General features: G+C 41.7%; 1 protein-coding gene across 15 annotated transcripts in view; it reads left to right on the top strand.

The window, feature by feature from the left end:
* Positions 1 to 16,327, top strand: part of ASAP1 (ArfGAP with SH3 domain, ankyrin repeat and PH domain 1) — a 392,196-nt gene that overhangs the window by 294,322 nt on the left and 81,547 nt on the right. For all 15 annotated transcript variants that reach the window (XM_054499217.2, XM_063669081.1, XM_063669076.1 and 12 more), the window contains one exon: positions 13,758 to 13,845. In XM_054499217.2, the coding sequence (XP_054355192.1) occupies positions 13,758 to 13,845 (88 nt within the window). The remainder of the gene's footprint in view (positions 1 to 13,757; positions 13,846 to 16,327) is intronic.

Raw genomic sequence — 16,327 nt, 5'->3', positions numbered from 1 at the left:
GTTTCATTTTGTTTTGTTTGAGACAGGGTCTCGCTCTGTCTCCCAGGCTGGAGTGCAGTAGCACAATCTCGGCTTACTGCAACCTCTGCATCCTGGGCCCAAGCCATCCTCCCATCTCAGCCTCCTAAGTACCTGGGAATGCAGGCACACTTCACCACGCCCAGCTAATTTTGGTATTTTTTTGTAGAGGTAGGGGTTTTGCTATGTTGCCCAGCTGGTCTCAAACTCCTGAGCTTAAGTGATCCACCCGCCTCGGCCTCCCAAAGTGCTGGGATTACAGGCATGAGCCACTGCACCTGGCCAGAGTTACCATGTGTACCCTAACTCTCTTTACCTTCTGCTGCAGAGCTCTCCCCTTGGATTTGTGAGGCTGTAACAGTCCTCACTAGGCATTTTGAGAAGTTATATGATGGTTTTATCATGTTGTATCTATTTGCTTTTCTTAGGAATCTGCTGTGGAAGGCAGTGCAGAGTGATGGGAGATCATATAGTTGATGAAGTGAATCAGTGGCACTGCTTAGTGGTTATATGACCTTGGGCAATTTGCTAAAAATAAGTTCCCTTCCCCCTCCTGATTTTATTCCTGCCAAAACACATTGTTGTGGCCAAACCAACTGTTTATATGCATTCTTAAGGCTTGAATTAACAGGTCTCATCACATCACCCACATTGTTCAGTGGCTAAGATAATGGACTATGGCATCTGTCTGATGTGAGTCTGAATGCCAACTTTGCCATTTACTTTGTGACCTTGTGAAAAGTATTTAACACATAAAGATTATATGAGGATTCAGTGAGATAACATGCCATGTGTGGCCATTCTGTTAATACTTATTACTGCTATTACCGTTAGTTTATTGGATGTTGCTGACAATACTGAAATCTGTTGACAAGCAAACCCTCCTGCTACAAACATCAGCACTCTCCTGCCCTCAGAGCAGCCTGGAGGGAAATGGCTTACTCTCCTAACTTCTGATTCCCTCCTGCTGATTTGTGCTATTCTGTTCCCCACTTTTCACTGGCTTTGGCCCAGACCTTTTTTGCTGCCAGTTACATCACTCATAATCACATTGCTGCTCCCACAGAAAGGTCTCTAGCCAGTTTTAGCTGGCTTTTCCTGACTTTGCAAACACCATTGATTACAATTAGATTGAAAATCAAGGCCAGCAGTTTTCTGAGAAAAACATAGAGGGCTTCTTTGAAAAAGTGGGGATAAGAGCTTTTGTTGTGAGAAAACTTGAGGTGTTTGGGACACATGGAAATTCTTTGGTTTGAAGGCCCTCATCACTGTCACCTTTGCAAATTGTTCTTATCAAAGTGATTCAGGAGAAGGCCAAGTATGCATTTAGATTAATGGTGCAGGGTTTGTTGGCTTGGCCACCCAAGCAAGGTCTGCACCAGAGGTGATTCATCTCCCCAGCTTACTATTCTAAGGAGAAATACATTTCTGTGTACACCTGAAAAATTGGCAGCCCATCCTTAGAAGATTTCATTCATAAATTCTTTGCTTTTCATGTATCTGTTAAGACAAAAAATTTTTTTTACCAACTATTCAAAGTAATGCAGCACTGTGGGAACCAAATTCAGTGTGAATCTCTGAATGTGCTATAACAGTAGTAATATTGATAATAGCAGCTTCCAACTATGGACCATCTAGTATGTTCTAAACATAGTATAAGATGCTTTCATTTCAAAATACCAGTTCCAACAAATCTTTGGCAAACATTTCAGTTAGCCTCAGGCCAGGCATGGTGGCTCATGCCTGTAATCCGCTCATGCCTCAATTTGGGCCCAGGTTTCGAGACCAGCCTGGGCAACGTGGAGAAACCCTATCTCTACAAAATAAAAATGCAAAAATTAGCTGGGCATGATGGTGCACACCTGTATTCCCAGCTACTCGGGAGGCTGTGAAGTGGGAGGATGGCTTGAACCTGGGAGGCAGAGGCCGCAGGGAGCCAAGATTGCGCCACTGCACTCCAGCCTGGGCGACAGAGCCAGGCCCTGTCTCAAGAAAAAAAAGTTTTACTCAGCCTCAAAACTCAAGTAGAAAGCTTATATGAAGCCACTAAACTATTGTAATTTCTATAGTTTTGAATTGTTTGCTTTTTCTAACTAAAAGCATTATAGTATAAATAAATATCATAAAACAAATTACAACAGAAAGTGTAAGAATTATAGTTGACATATTTATTGTAGTAATCTTGAAAAATCAATTTCAAAAGTATAAGCAGCTATGTTCTTCAAAAACCCTGCTCCATGAATTAACCACAGTGTCCCATTCTGTTTAAATAATGGGTTGTAGAAAGAAAGAGAACTGCCATTTATGCAGCACTTAGAATGCACCCTGCACTTCATCTTCAAGATGGCCCTGCAAGATAGGCATCACTATCTTCATTTCTCACCATGCTGGAAATTCCTAGGAGGTAGGGACCGCATGTTACTCATCTTTGAATTTTCAGTACCTAACACATTGCCTGACGTGTACTTAGTGCTCAGTAAATACTTTTCTAATGAGACTGCATTTTATAGATGAAGCTCAGAGAGGTTAAATTCCATGCTCAGGGTCATGAAGTTTGTAAATAGCTGGACCAATTTTCTAGCCTTAAAGCCTGTACTCTTTCTACTGTATCATAGGGTTTTTTTTTCCTCAGATGCCAGATTGTTGTTAGGTCTTTGAAAGTTTCGTGAATAACAGTTCTTTGCAGTGGAACTCCTTACCTTGGCCTTACCTTGATACTCCTTGAATTAGTCAGGGGTCTTAGGGTAGAGAAGGCCGTAAGGGATTCCGGGAAGGGAGGAGAAGGAGGAGTACTTGTCATGAAGATAATGCAAGTGTTCTAAGAATTTATATTTGAATCTGAAACTGCCTTAATAATACATTACATCTTTCAGATGTCTTCAGATGCCCTTATGATTAACACTTACAGCGATTATTAAATTTATTGTCATTTTTTTCTCCATCAGCCAACACCAACAGTATTTTTAATAGCACACGGAAGTTCATCAAGGTCTGGTGTTTTGCTCAAAAGGGTTGGAAATCCAGCTGGCCTCTTTAGAGGTTCCACCTCTTAGGTGGATAATGTGTGTGTGTGTCCACCTGCTTGATGGGCTGATCATTTTGAACAGGGGGAGAGTCAGACCACATCCTTTTGAGTCCATCTGCAGTAAATGCCCATTCAGGATCTTATTGTCTGTGCCTTTTATTAAGCTACTTAACTTGTACTAATCTGTGAAACAGAATAACAGTACCTGTTTTCCATGTTGTGAGAATTAAATAAGATAATGCATTTAAAGCTTTGCAGAGCCTGGACCGCAATAAGTGTTCCTTAAACTTAATAGCTGTTGTCATCTCAGTGAGCTGAAGTAGGATCACAGCATCTGGAACCCTGGAGCCAGACTGCATAGACTTGAATTTCAACCCTGACACTGAATCTCTAGCGAGGATTTTCCATCTAAATAAAATGGGGCTATTAATAAGGCCTAATTTGTAAGTGATTGTCAAGATTAAATGAGTTTATTGGTTATAAATAATTAGAACAGAATGTAGGGCAGAATTAGTGCTCAATGAATGTCAGCTATTATTATACTACTTCTCTAATGTATAACTATCCCCATTTTAAACTGTAGTTTATTGGATTTTTTTTTTTTTTTTTTTTTTTTGAGACAGCATTTCCCTTTGGAGTGCAGTGGCACCATCTTGGCTCCCTGGGCTCAAGCAATTCTCATGTCACAGCCTCCTGAGTAGCTGGGACTACAGGCATGCGCCACCACAGCCAGCTAATTTTTAGTATTTTTAGTAGAGACGGGGTTTCACCATGTTGGCCAGGCTGGTCTCAAATTCCTGACTTCAAGTGATCTGCCCACCTCAGCTTCCCAAAGTTCTGGGATTACAGACGTGAGCTGCCGCACCTGGCTGTTGGAATTCTTTTGTATTGCTATTTTCATTACTACTCAGTGTACTTTACAGAGCCCATTTGGGGTACTTCTCTCATAGAAATTTAATTTCTGCCTGTTAGGGATTAACAGCAGCTCTGTCACCTTCCATGGCATTTCACTAAAGCAAGAATTGGATGTGTCTCTTCTCCCTTTCCTTTGGATCTTTAGATCTAAGGTCTGTTGTTTTCTTGCCCTATCCAGAGCCCTGAAGATAACATTCAGCTGCCAGGGCTTTAAAAGAAGCACTGAAAGCACATACAGGAAACAGGAAGAGACCTGCAAAATGGATTGCTCTCTTCTTTGCCATTAATGTATTCAGTAACCTTGTTTCTGTTACTGGCCTTCAGAGCTCTCCTTAGCTGTCCTCTGATTCCACATCTTTACTCTCATTGTCACTGAAAAGAGAGAATGAGAATATTTTTCTTCGCTCCAACAGATTAGAAAGCAGCACTGTCAGTTGTAAGAGGGTGAACTTTGGAGCCAGTTAAACCCAGGCTCACAAATTTAGAGCTCACAAATTTAGAAAGTGTGACTGTTTGGTTAGAGTATATGCTGTTGGTCCTTAGCATATACAAAGGCCTTAGCATATACGAAGGTATATGCTAAGGGGTAAAAAGGTTTTTTTTTACTTTTACTAAGGGGTAAAAAGGCTTTTTTAAAGTCTTGATTTACAAATTTGAAGGTATAAAACCAAGGAACCTGCAGTTTGACATCAGCTGTGATGTTACCTCCTGCCCACATTCCTAATATAAGAAATAATAGATTTCTTAAAAATGTTTTAGGCCAGGTGCATTGGCTCTCACCTGTAATCCCAGCACTTTGGGAGTCTGAGGCTTAAGTCCAGGACTTCGAGACCAGCCTGGGCTATGTGGCAAAACCCCATCTCTACAAAAAAAAAAAAAAACACAAAACTTAGCCAGGTGTGGTGGCACATGCCTGTTGTACCAGCTCCTTGGGAGGCTCAGGCAGGAGAATCACTGAAGCCCATGTGGCAGAGGTTGCAATGAGCTGAGATCACACCACCGTACCCCACCCGGGGCGACAGAATGAGACCCCATCTCAAAAAAAAAAAAAAAAAAGTTTTAGTTCAACCTAATGTTCTGTTGTTAACAACTGTGACCTTAAGGCTGAGTTAACCTTTTGGTGCCTTATTTTCCACATCTCTCAAATAGTAATAATAGTGGTACTTAGTTGTAGGGTGGTTATGAGAATTAAGTGAGCAAGTATATGTAAAACACATGGCATGGAGCCCAGCATGAGTAAATGCTGTGTTCTCATCAACATGATGATGCCCTCGCTTTAAAGACTGCCCTTTCTGCGTGAGGCTAATAAAAGCCTCAAACACATTTTGTCTCAGCCATTCACGAGGTCATGAGTTCAAGAACAGCCTGGCCAACATGGTGAAACCCCGTCTCTACTAAAAGTACAAAAAAGTAGCCGGGTGTGGTGGCGCGTGCCTGAAATCCCAGCTACTTGGGAGGCTGAGGCAGGAGAATCGCTTGAACCCAGGAGGCAGAGGTTGCAGTAAGCCAAGATCGCACCACTGTACTCCAGCCTGGACAACAGAGCGAGACTCCATCTAAAAGAAAAAAACATATGCCATAGCTCAGATGTTTTACTATCAAATTAATGCATTTTATACAAATATTCCAAGTCTGAAGGTTTTTGTTTTATGTACCCTTTTTGGATAGCATGACATAAAGTGGCTACTGTAATTAATAGGAAATGTGAATTTAAAAATTCTTCCTGTATTGGCCCAAACTCTATATACTATCAAATAGTAGGTACTCAATACATATTTGCAGAAATGCCTGCATGGATGACTATCTAGCACATTCATTGGATGCAGTAACATCAGCCCCACGTCTTAGCAGGAGCCCCAGTAAGCTCTTTTTTTCTATTTGCATTGTAGCATTGATTGTTTAATGTTGATTTGAGTGGAACATCCTCTCAAAAGTAAGGTAACCAATTCCTTGCTGCAATAAAAAAACATTTTCTTGGAGATCTCCATTTTCAGATATTTCTTTCTCACATATACATACATTCTGCCAACTGGAAATGAGTCCCTTTATTAAAATGATTGGGAGATGCAGTGATAAATGTTTGACAAAAAAATTAATAAAATGGTTGGGAGGGTTAAGGGAATTCAGTCATCTACTCTAGAATGAATTACTTCAGTTAGATAATCGCTACTTATCTTTTTCCCTGTCTGAAGGATCACACAGGGGATGTGAGAGCTTTAGTTGTGGCCACAGAGTAAGAAGTTTGGAGTTTGGAATGTGCATCTGGAGGGAAAATGAGGGAACTGGCCATTTAAGGGCAGTAAGAACCAGAAAAGGCAAAACAGTAAAGCTGTATTTTGACTGACTTTGTAAGTTTTCCAAGGGCTTGGCTTGACAGGGAAACAGTGTGATAAGTGAGAAGAGATTTGTTCAGAATTCAGCTTTGCCTTTTACTTTTTGTAAAACAGGTTAGTTTACTTCACCTTCCTGATCCTTGGTTACCTCATTTATGAAATGGGTTTGGGAACAGTCCCTAACTCATAGAGTCATTGCAAAAAATAAATAATAGAATTCATATAATGTATCTGGCAGTTTAGGTACTCAGTTTTTTTAAAAATTGTTACCTTTTATCTGTTTGGAAGGCCAAAAGCCAATAGTCTTGATTGCTAAAATTCTGGAGATAAGATCTCTCTGCAGTGGTAAGTGTTCAGCATGTACCTTAATTTCTTACCAGGGTTGTGGTTATTGATTTTATGCCAAAAATATATGTCCCTGTAGGGCACAGTAGGTGTCTAAAAAAATATGTATTGAATGAAAACTTCGAAATGACCATAATGGTCTGAGCAGCTCTGTTTTCAGACACTAGCATAGGAAGTGAAGAGAGCTTTGTCATTTTATTTTTACCTCTTTCCACGTGTCCGCCTCATCCTGGCTGGGTCAGGCCTATTTTCCAGGTAATTAATGATGTTCACTTCTTGTTTGTAAAGCAGAGCAATTCAGTAAGATGATGGGAGGAAATAATTTCACTTCTGGGTACTAATTCCAGTAGCAGCTGTTTTCTGCTAACTGAGAAATATGTCTGTGCTAACAACTTTACACATCCAGCAAAAACACTGGAACCATGGGGCACACTAAGCTGTCTAAAGACAAATGTGTGGTGTTTATTTTCTTTTAGGAAACACAGAAACGTTAATTGGAATTGACTCATTCTGTTTCTGCATGCATTTCTACTTACATATTTGATGATTTTCCTAGCTAAACAGCCACTTTCTATTATGTCAGAGGGATATCTTCATCACTTCTCTTCATGAAATGTACCCAGAGCTTCCCTGATTGAAACGTTTTCAAAAATCAAAAACTTGAATAGGTTTGCCTTTTGTCTGAGGGTGTGTAGGAGAGGGGTGTGTAAAATGAAGGCATCTGTGTATATTGTTAATTGGGAAAAACAGTTTACAAAATAGTATATACAAGTTGAACCACCATATGTCAAAAAAAAAAAAAAAACAGACATCTCACACACACATCTTGGTAAAATTAAGGTATTAACAGTGATTATTGCTGCATGTGAAAGTGAGATTCTAACAACTAATGTTTGGTTTCTTCTTTGTACTATCTCTGTCTCATTTTCTTCTATGAATGCGTTTTATTTTAATGAGAAGTAAAACCTATAAAAGGACAAGTCTCAGAGTTTGAAGGAACAGAGTTGTAGAATCGTCAGTTTTGAAAAGTGTCATAACTATATTTAGAGAAGCTCTTGTAGCTTTTGAAATAGATGCTGCTCAAGAGAGCCTTCAGGAACAATGTGTTCCTCCACTCACCATTCAAATTCCTGCACTGAATAATTCACATACTAGGTAATGGTTACTTGTGGAATGATGCATTAAAAGTCTCCTTTTCTAGCTGTCTTAATCCTCTGGCCACCAGCACCACTACCGTACATAGCTCTAATTCAGGCCCCCCTCATTTCATTGCTCACCTTCCTTACTCTCTCAGCCTCTCTCTGCCTCCTCTACCTTTCCCACCAACCCCCCACCCTCACCCCACCGTGAAATAGAGATCTAACTGGTCACTCTGCTTTCTCCAGTAGATTGCCAGAGTCATGGATAGGAATGTGAGTTTCTTAGTGTCACATGCAGAGTCTCCCTTCCTGTGTGCTCAGTGTCACCTCCTGCAGCTTGTCCCCTCCTATGCCCCAGGCCTTTGGACCTGCTTGTCACACTTCCCAGTTTGTCCGTGTTCCCTCCTCCAAGTCCTCTCTGAAGGTTGAGGCTGCCTGTGTGGAACCTTGCCTACATCTTTGGTGCACACCCTTGAGCTCAGGTCCCTGGGCTTCCTGGGCCCCCATACGTAATCAAGTCTGTTTCCACAGATGTTTAATGGCATGGACCGTGTGTTTTTCAGATGTGCTTGGAATGTGGTAGAGGCTTAATAAATATATGACGAATGAGTAAGTAGGAATTTCAAAGTGGCTTCTAAAATTTCTCTTTTCCTCAATTATGAAAGTAAGTACTTAGAGGAGAGTCAGATAACCCAAGAAGATATTAAAATAGAAATTAATCTTTGGAGCTTTTGCTTCATTGACCTCTAACCCTTACTGTAATCAGGAGGAAATGTTCTTGTGTGCTGGGCATCCAGCTGTTATTCCCTGAGCTATATCAGATTACTTTCTTTCCAGGCTGGACTGCAGAGTGACCGCAGAAGAGAAGGAGTGGGGGCTCTGACCCATCCAAACCATTTTCTTACCGGGAGAGCTAAGGAGTGCTACTTAACCTTTCTGTGCCTTCATTTCTTCACTTAGTAAAAGAAACTAAAGACTTCCCTCACAGGTAGTACATGAGATAGTATATGACATAAGATGCCTGGAATGTAGTCATTAATTTAGTAAATATTTATTGAGGGCTGGGCACGGTGGTACCTGGCTATAATCCCAGCACTTTGAGAGGCTGAGGCAGGAGGATCGGTTGAGGCCGGGAGTTTAAGATCAGCCTGGGCAACAAAGCAAGATCCCATCTTTACAAAAATTTAAAAAATTAGTCAAGCATGGTGAGGCATGCCTGTAGTCCCAGCTACTTGGCAGGCTAAGGCAGGAGGATGCCTTGAGCCCAGGAGTTCAAGGCTGCAGTGAGCCATGATTGCACCACTGCATTCCAGCCTGGGCAACAGAGTGAAATCCTGTCTCTAAAAAATACATATTTTTTAAATTAGCCTCGTGTGGTGGCATGCGCATATAGTACCAGTTACTAGGAAGGCTAAGGTAGGACAATCACTTCAGCCTGGGAGGTCAAGGCTGCCATGAGCCATGGTCTTGCTAGTACCTGATGTGTGCCAAGCACATTTTAATGAGAAAAATGTGTGTGTCCTTAGTGAGAAGCAAATAAGGAGTGTTAAGAGCCAGAAAGAAAATACAGCAGGGTGTACAAAAATGGAACATCATGGGGAGGTGGTCAGGCCAGGTACCGCCCCCTCTGAGGAGGTGCTGATTGATGAGAGTCCTGCAGGGAGTGAGCAGGGAGCTCTCCGAGGGCCTGCAGGAGTGTGTGAGCAGCAGGAGGGACCAGTGCCCCTCCTCAGCCAAAGGAACAACTCAGAGTGACAGGAGCTGAGTGCAAGAAGGGGCCTGCGGTTGGTGCCTGGAGGTCATGGCGCAGATGTGTGTTTATTCTGAGCAGGATGGGAATCAACAGCAAGGACTCAATAGATAAATAGACGTTTCCAGAGTTTCTCTTCTGTTTTGTTTTCTTTTTTCTCTCCTGTACTTAAACAATTTGAAAGCATTTCCTAAACTGTTCCACTGTGGTGTAGCCCAGAGTAAATCATTTAGTTTTACTTTAATTGTAGTCTGCTGAAATCCCAGGAAAGATTATACAGTCTCCAATCAATATACCTATAAATTAGTACTAAATGTCAAGAAAGTGCTTTGAAATTTTGGAAAGTTACACAAACATCTGAAGTTACAATTATTACTGTAGTGATTTCCGTGCTTCAAATGCTTTGGTTTTTGGACTTCTGTGGAACATAACACTCCCCTCTCGTATTCATGGGCTCAGCCCTGGGTATGTCAGCTGCTTAGACAGTCAAAACTTATGCGTACTTGGCTCCTCAAAGTCACATTTGGGATGATGGCCATTTGTCAAGTGCCTCACCGGCAGCTCAGTTTGGAGAAGAGCACTATGTGTAGGCAAGATGTGCCTGTGTCAAATGCGGTTCATGTTAATGTAGCAAAAGTCAGTCTGGTAGATTTGACAAACTTCTAAGAGAATAAACATCATACGTCATCACCACTGAAGTTGTGGGTCAATCATGGAATGACTTACACCATATAAATTTTTTATTAGCAAAATACTTTGAAATAGTGCGTGCTTAGAAATGAGAGGTAAGGAGGGTGGGAGGAGGGAAAGGAGCAGAAAAGATTAACTATTGGGTACTTGTCCTAATACCTGGGTGATAAAATAATACGTACAACAAACCCCTGTGACACATGTTTACCTACATAATAAACATTTCACATGTACCCCCAAACGAAAAGAAAGAAAGAAATGATAGCTGAGACCTGAGGCCAGCATGGTGCCTCACGCCTGTAATCCCAGCTGAGGCAGACAGATCACTTGAGCTCAAGAGTTTAAGAGCAGCCTAGGCAACATGGAGAGACTGTCTCCACTAAAAATACCAAAAATATAATAATAATAACCAGGCATGATGGTGTGCGTCCATAGTCCCAGCTACTTGGGAGGCTGAGGTGGGAGGATCACTTGAGCCTAGGAGGTTGAGACTGCAGTAATCTATGATCACCCCACTGCACTCTAGCCTGGCCGACAAAGCGAGACCCTATCTCAAAAAAAACAAAAAGGAGAAAGAAAAAGAAAGAAATGAGAGGTAAATGGTGCTGTTTAACTTGCCTGAATGCAGTTAATACTCAGCTGAGTGTATGGTTGTTTGTTTTTTGTTTTTTTTTTAAGATTTGTATCTACTCTTGGTTGTACCTGTTGGTAAGATTGTTCAGAAACACCGGAGAAATCTAGATTTTGGGAGAATTAAAAAATAAAGTTAACCTTCTGTCACATTCAAATGTGAATAGTGTCTAAAAATTACTATATTTTTATTTTTTTGAGATGGTGTCTTGCTCTGTCACCCTGTTGCCCAGGCTAGAGTGCAGTGGTGTGACTTTGGCTTACAGCAGCCTCCACCTGTCAGGCTCAAGTGATTCTCCTGCCTTAGCCTCCTGAGTAGCTGAGATTACAGGCATGCGCCGTCATGCTTAGCTAAGTTTTGTATTTTCAGTAGAGACGACGGGATTTCGCCATGTTGGCCAGGCTGGTTTTGAACCCCAGGCCTCAGGTGATCCGCCTGCCTCAGCCTCCCAAAGTGCTGGGATTACAGGCGTGAGCCACCACGCCTGGTCAGCCTAAAAATTATTAAATTTTTCAAAGGCAGTCCTTCTCTACTTAAGAAACCTGAAACCTCTTATTATGCATAATCAACTTAAGCTTGGGAAGTTCTTCCTTATTTCTGGCCCAAATCTTCTACAATTGGAGTGTATTTCTTTTCATCTGAGCTAATGGAAAACAGCTGCCCAACCTTCCCAATAACAACCTTCATATACTTGAAGATGGTCATTAAGTCACCCCCTAGCTTTCCCTCCTCTGTACTAAGTAATGCCTTTAACTCATCTTCAGAGTTTCCATTTTCCACCCTTTTAATCATCTCTTCATCTCCCCAAGCTTTTCTGCATCCTTCTTTAAATGTGGTTTCCAAATTGGAACATAATATCGTAGCAAGAGTTGTTCTCACCATTAACTGGGTCGCTGCCTTTTCAGGTGGTCATAGCCATTGTCATTTATATGAGAAAGTCAGCAATTTTATCAGCATCCAAAAAGACGAGATGTAGAACTAACAGTTCTTTTTACAGTGAGCTAAGCCTGCTTCGTGGCTACAGATTCTGATTTTGGAGTCTGAGGCTGTTAGCAACCCAAACACTTCAGCGGGGTTTTTTGTTTTTTTGTTTTTTTTTTTTTTTTTTTTGAGATAGAGTTTCACTCTTGTTGCCCAGGCTGGAGTGCAGTGGCGAGATCTCGGCTCAGTGCAACCTCCACCTCCCAAGTTGAAGCGATTCTCCTGCCTCAGCCTCCTGAGTAGCTGAGATTACAGGCACCCGACACCACACCCGGCTAATTTTGTATTTTTAGTAGAGACAGGGTTTCTCCATGTTGGTCAGGCGGGTCTCGAACTCCCGACCTCAGGTGATCCACCCACCTCAGCCTTTCAAAGTGCTGGGATTACAGGCATGAGCCACCTCGTCTGGCTCTTCAGCTGTTTTCTAAGAAAAACTTGCAGGCCTACAAGCTCCTGCCTCCCCTTCTAGGTTTGGTGACAAGTTCTGGAGTACAGGAATCTTCCCAAGCACTGTTTCCCCTTTGGCAAAATTCTCTTGTACTTGACTTCTGGTTCCATTTCTAAATCAAAGGTACATGCATTGAACATGGAATCCCCTGGGGTCTCTCACTTCCTCCCCCAAAGCACTTTGCTTTGGAACAGATAGATATGGGACAAAGGGCATTGTTTTCTATGTCTAATCTCATTGAAATCATAGAGGGAGAAAGATCTTGAAAAATGGTCCAGAGAGCACAGGAAGATAAATAGAAATTGTTTAATGCCTATTATTTAGAAGAAGAGGTGGCAGTGTGTCATTGAAGGTGTCTTGATTGTATGCCATCTCTGTTGTTTCAGGCTTACTGATGTGACTTGTCTCTAACTCCCTCCCCCTCTCTTTTCCCTGAAAATTTTAATTCCTCAGCTGGAGAATGCACCTGGTACTAGGATTTTCAGAACCACAGCTCTCAATTGAAACAGGGTTATAGGTCCAATTAAAGAGTTCCATTGCTTATTTCTCCAGGCTTCTCGTGTTCGAGCGCAGCGCAGCCCAGGCACTCAAACATTTCATTCCTTGGTCAGCTTCTGCAGGAAGGAGGGATCCTAGTATCAGCCATTGTCCAGCATGTGACCTTGAACATGGGCAGGCAGGAGAGTGTTTTGACCAGTGTGAATATGTGGTGAGACTTCCTAAGTTAGCGTGACTATCTAGATACTATAGGGTCTGTTTTATATGTGTGACCAAGAGATTTGCTGATAAGTTATATGAAATCCTTATCAAATTTTCTCTCTCCAGATATTGGGGTTCATTAAGCATTGCCTCACAGCTAGTAATTGTCATTGTACTTCTGAGAGAAGTAATGTAAATTTTGCATCACAACCAAAATTTGTTGAATCCATGGATACCTGGGAGATCAATTTGGGGATGATTGATTACTGGGGTCATTTTGAATGAATAAATGAAATATAGCTCAGCTACATTTCATAGTAAGATACAGCATTAAAAGTGCCAACTGTTGGTGCTTAGTTATGTGTAGGTTCCAGAAAGGTGCATTTCCATGGACCATGCCCACTGTTCATTGGAAGTGAGGTGGATTATTTTTTTATTCTCTTCTGAAAAATCACCAGGATATTTATGCACAGTTTAAAGACATTTAGTAGGACACCTAATTTTTTTTCCGTCTTTAATGAGATTCAGAATTCAAGTGGGATAAATAAAACTTTACTAAACTTACCAGCTTATATTTGAGGGCAGAAACCTACAGATCAACAGATCTGTCTTCTTGCAGCAAACTTGGAACAATGCTCAGCTGTCTGTTTCTTCTTTGCTGGAAATGTATTTTTGTACCACTGAGCAGGCCTTATGAACTGCATACCTGCCCTGCAAGGCACTGAACCTGCAGACAAGAGAGTGGAGCTGCATTTAACTTCTCCATTTTCTCTTTTTTTCCAGTCTAACAGGCAACCAGCTAAGTTGAACCTTCTCACCTGCCAAGTAAAACCTAATGCCGAAGACAAAAAATCTTTTGACCTGATATCACGTGAGTCCTTTTTCTCTCTCTGAGTTGGTTATTGTGGCTTCTGACACCTGCACATTTCCATTCTCCAGGTCAGCAGCTTTTCCAAGCAGGGCTCCTCAGAGTTGGCATTGGAACAGTTTCTTGTTATTCCTGCATGTGCTGCTCTAGGAAGATGCCCCAGGTGTCTTAATTTCCACTGAGCCCACCTGCAGTTGACAAGGCATAGCAGTGTCAGATCTGACCAGCAATGGAATAGAATCTAGAATTTGTACGTTGAACTAGACCAATGCTTGACTGTGAGTACACAGCTTTATCCCCTTGGAGAGATGTTTCTTAGTATATTCCCATTTCTGTCTTAGATCTACTGAATTATAGTTGTTGGTATGAGGCCCAGACATAGTTTAAAAAAAAAAAAAAAAGCCGCTAGGTGATTTTAATGTGCACCTGTGGTTAAGAAGCACAGATGTAGACTTGGGAATGCAGATGTGCCACTATATCTGTACAACGAATTTGCCCAGAGTTATATCCCTGCAAAATCTAGCTCTTAAAGGAAAAATCATTTCCTTGCTTCCAAGCAGAACTGCCTTCAGCCTCCATGAATTGATGGCACTGCACCCTGCCACTCTTCTACTCCATGTTTCAGAGTTTGCTTTTCTCGTGTGATGAGAGAGCGTAATGAGCTACCCACCCCACGGCCAGTTATAGCCTGTGTCCTCACAGTGTGTAAAGAGTTGGGGGGAGATGTTCCTTTAGGCTAGCTACCTGTGCTTGTACTGATTCCCATGGGTGTGCTTACGGACCCACACTGTAGCTGAGAGGACTCCTCTTTGTAAAGAGAGGATGACGGTGCCAGTGAAGTGACTCTCATGAATATCCTGAAATCCTGCAACACTAATCTTAAGTATCCTTCCTTCTCTATCACAGCCCAGCAAGGCAGACCCACAGCCAAAGTGGATGATCTATGTATAGAAGCACAGAAATATTTTCTTGCCCTTTGAAACCCTTCTGATGCAGTTGTGTGAATAGTCCTGACCCAAAAGATAGAATCAGTCATGAGGCTCTTTAGGGGTAGTTGAAACTGTATTCTGCAGCATCTGTATGAAGTTTAGATTCCCTGTGATTTTCATGACCAAGAGATTTCTTGAGTTATTGATGAGAAAGAAATACGAAAATTTGGAATTATTTCATGACTTCAAAAAGCCAAGAACCCCTAGTTATGAGAATCTATAGGTTATTAATAATAGTTGGCAGTTATAGAGCATCTATTACGTGCCAGGTGCCTTATATACATTATTGCTAATCCTGATGAAAGCCCTATCAGTTTTCCATTTTACAGAAGAAAAAACTGAGACTCCAAGAGGTTCAGTGACCTACAGAAGGTCACACAGCAATAAAGCAGAGATTCAACCAAAGCTCTCAGGCACTGCCACCCATGGCATGTTCTTTTTTGTTTTGTTTTGTTTTGGGGTTTTTTGTTTGTTTGTTTGTTTGTTTTGAGGCAGGGTCTCACTCTGTCACCCAGACTGCAGTGCAATGGTTCAGTCGCAGCTCACTGCAGCCTCAACCTCCTGGGCTCAAGTGATCCTCCTGCTTCAGCCTCCCAAGTAGCTGGGACCACAGGTGCATGCCACCACATCTGGCTAATTTTTAATTTTTTTGTAGAGGCAGGGTCTCTGTATGTTGCTGAAGCTGGTCTCGAACTCCTAGGCTTAAGCAATCCTCCTGCCTCAACCTCCCAAAGTGTTAGGATTACAGCCATGAGCTGTAATATTAAGCATGGTGTGTTCTTTGACATACACATTGTCTCTCTCTCCAAGGGAGACGAAGGGTGTGATTGCCTAGCCTAGAGTAGTCACACAGGAAGTGCTCAGGATATGTTAGTTTGACCTGAATATATTGAGAAAGAGCTTCCCTCATGTACACCCAGCCCAAAGTATCCAAGTTAGGTCACTCCTTCCCACTCCTTCCCTTACATGGATAGCAGAGATTGAGCCTTTCTTCCTGCAACCTGATTCAACCAGAGAGCAGCCCCAACATCTGGGGCATAGTATGTCTAGTGTTGGGGGTGTTGGGGCTACCCCATGGTTAAGTCTCAGAACAAATGGGGAACAGTAAATGAATCATTTCTGAAAAGGAGATTTTAAAAAAAAAAACAACACAGTAACAGTTGAATTGAAAATGAAACAGAAAATACTGGATTAGCTGGCACTCTCCAGTTGGTTATGGAAATCCATTTGGATCAAATAAGACCTTCCCCTCTCCTCACTGTTTATTCAAAAGCAATGCCAGATGTATGCATGGTATTTGTGGTTATTTTATTGTATTCTTGTTGCATTTAAGAAGAATAATCTTGACAGAATGAATCATGTAGCTGTTTTATTGCTGTGTGACCTTGTGTAAGTCACTGAACCTCTTGGAGCCTCAGTTTTTTGGTCTGTAAAATGAGAAACAGATAGAGCTTTTGTGAAGATTAGCAATAATATCCACAAGGCACCTGGTACAT

The sequence above is a fragment of the Pongo pygmaeus genome, chromosome 7 (genome assembly GCF_028885625.2).
Source record: "Pongo pygmaeus isolate AG05252 chromosome 7, NHGRI_mPonPyg2-v2.0_pri, whole genome shotgun sequence".
Lineage (NCBI taxonomy): Eukaryota > Metazoa > Chordata > Mammalia > Primates > Hominidae > Pongo > Pongo pygmaeus.
This window is presented reverse-complemented; position numbering and strand designations above follow the sequence as displayed.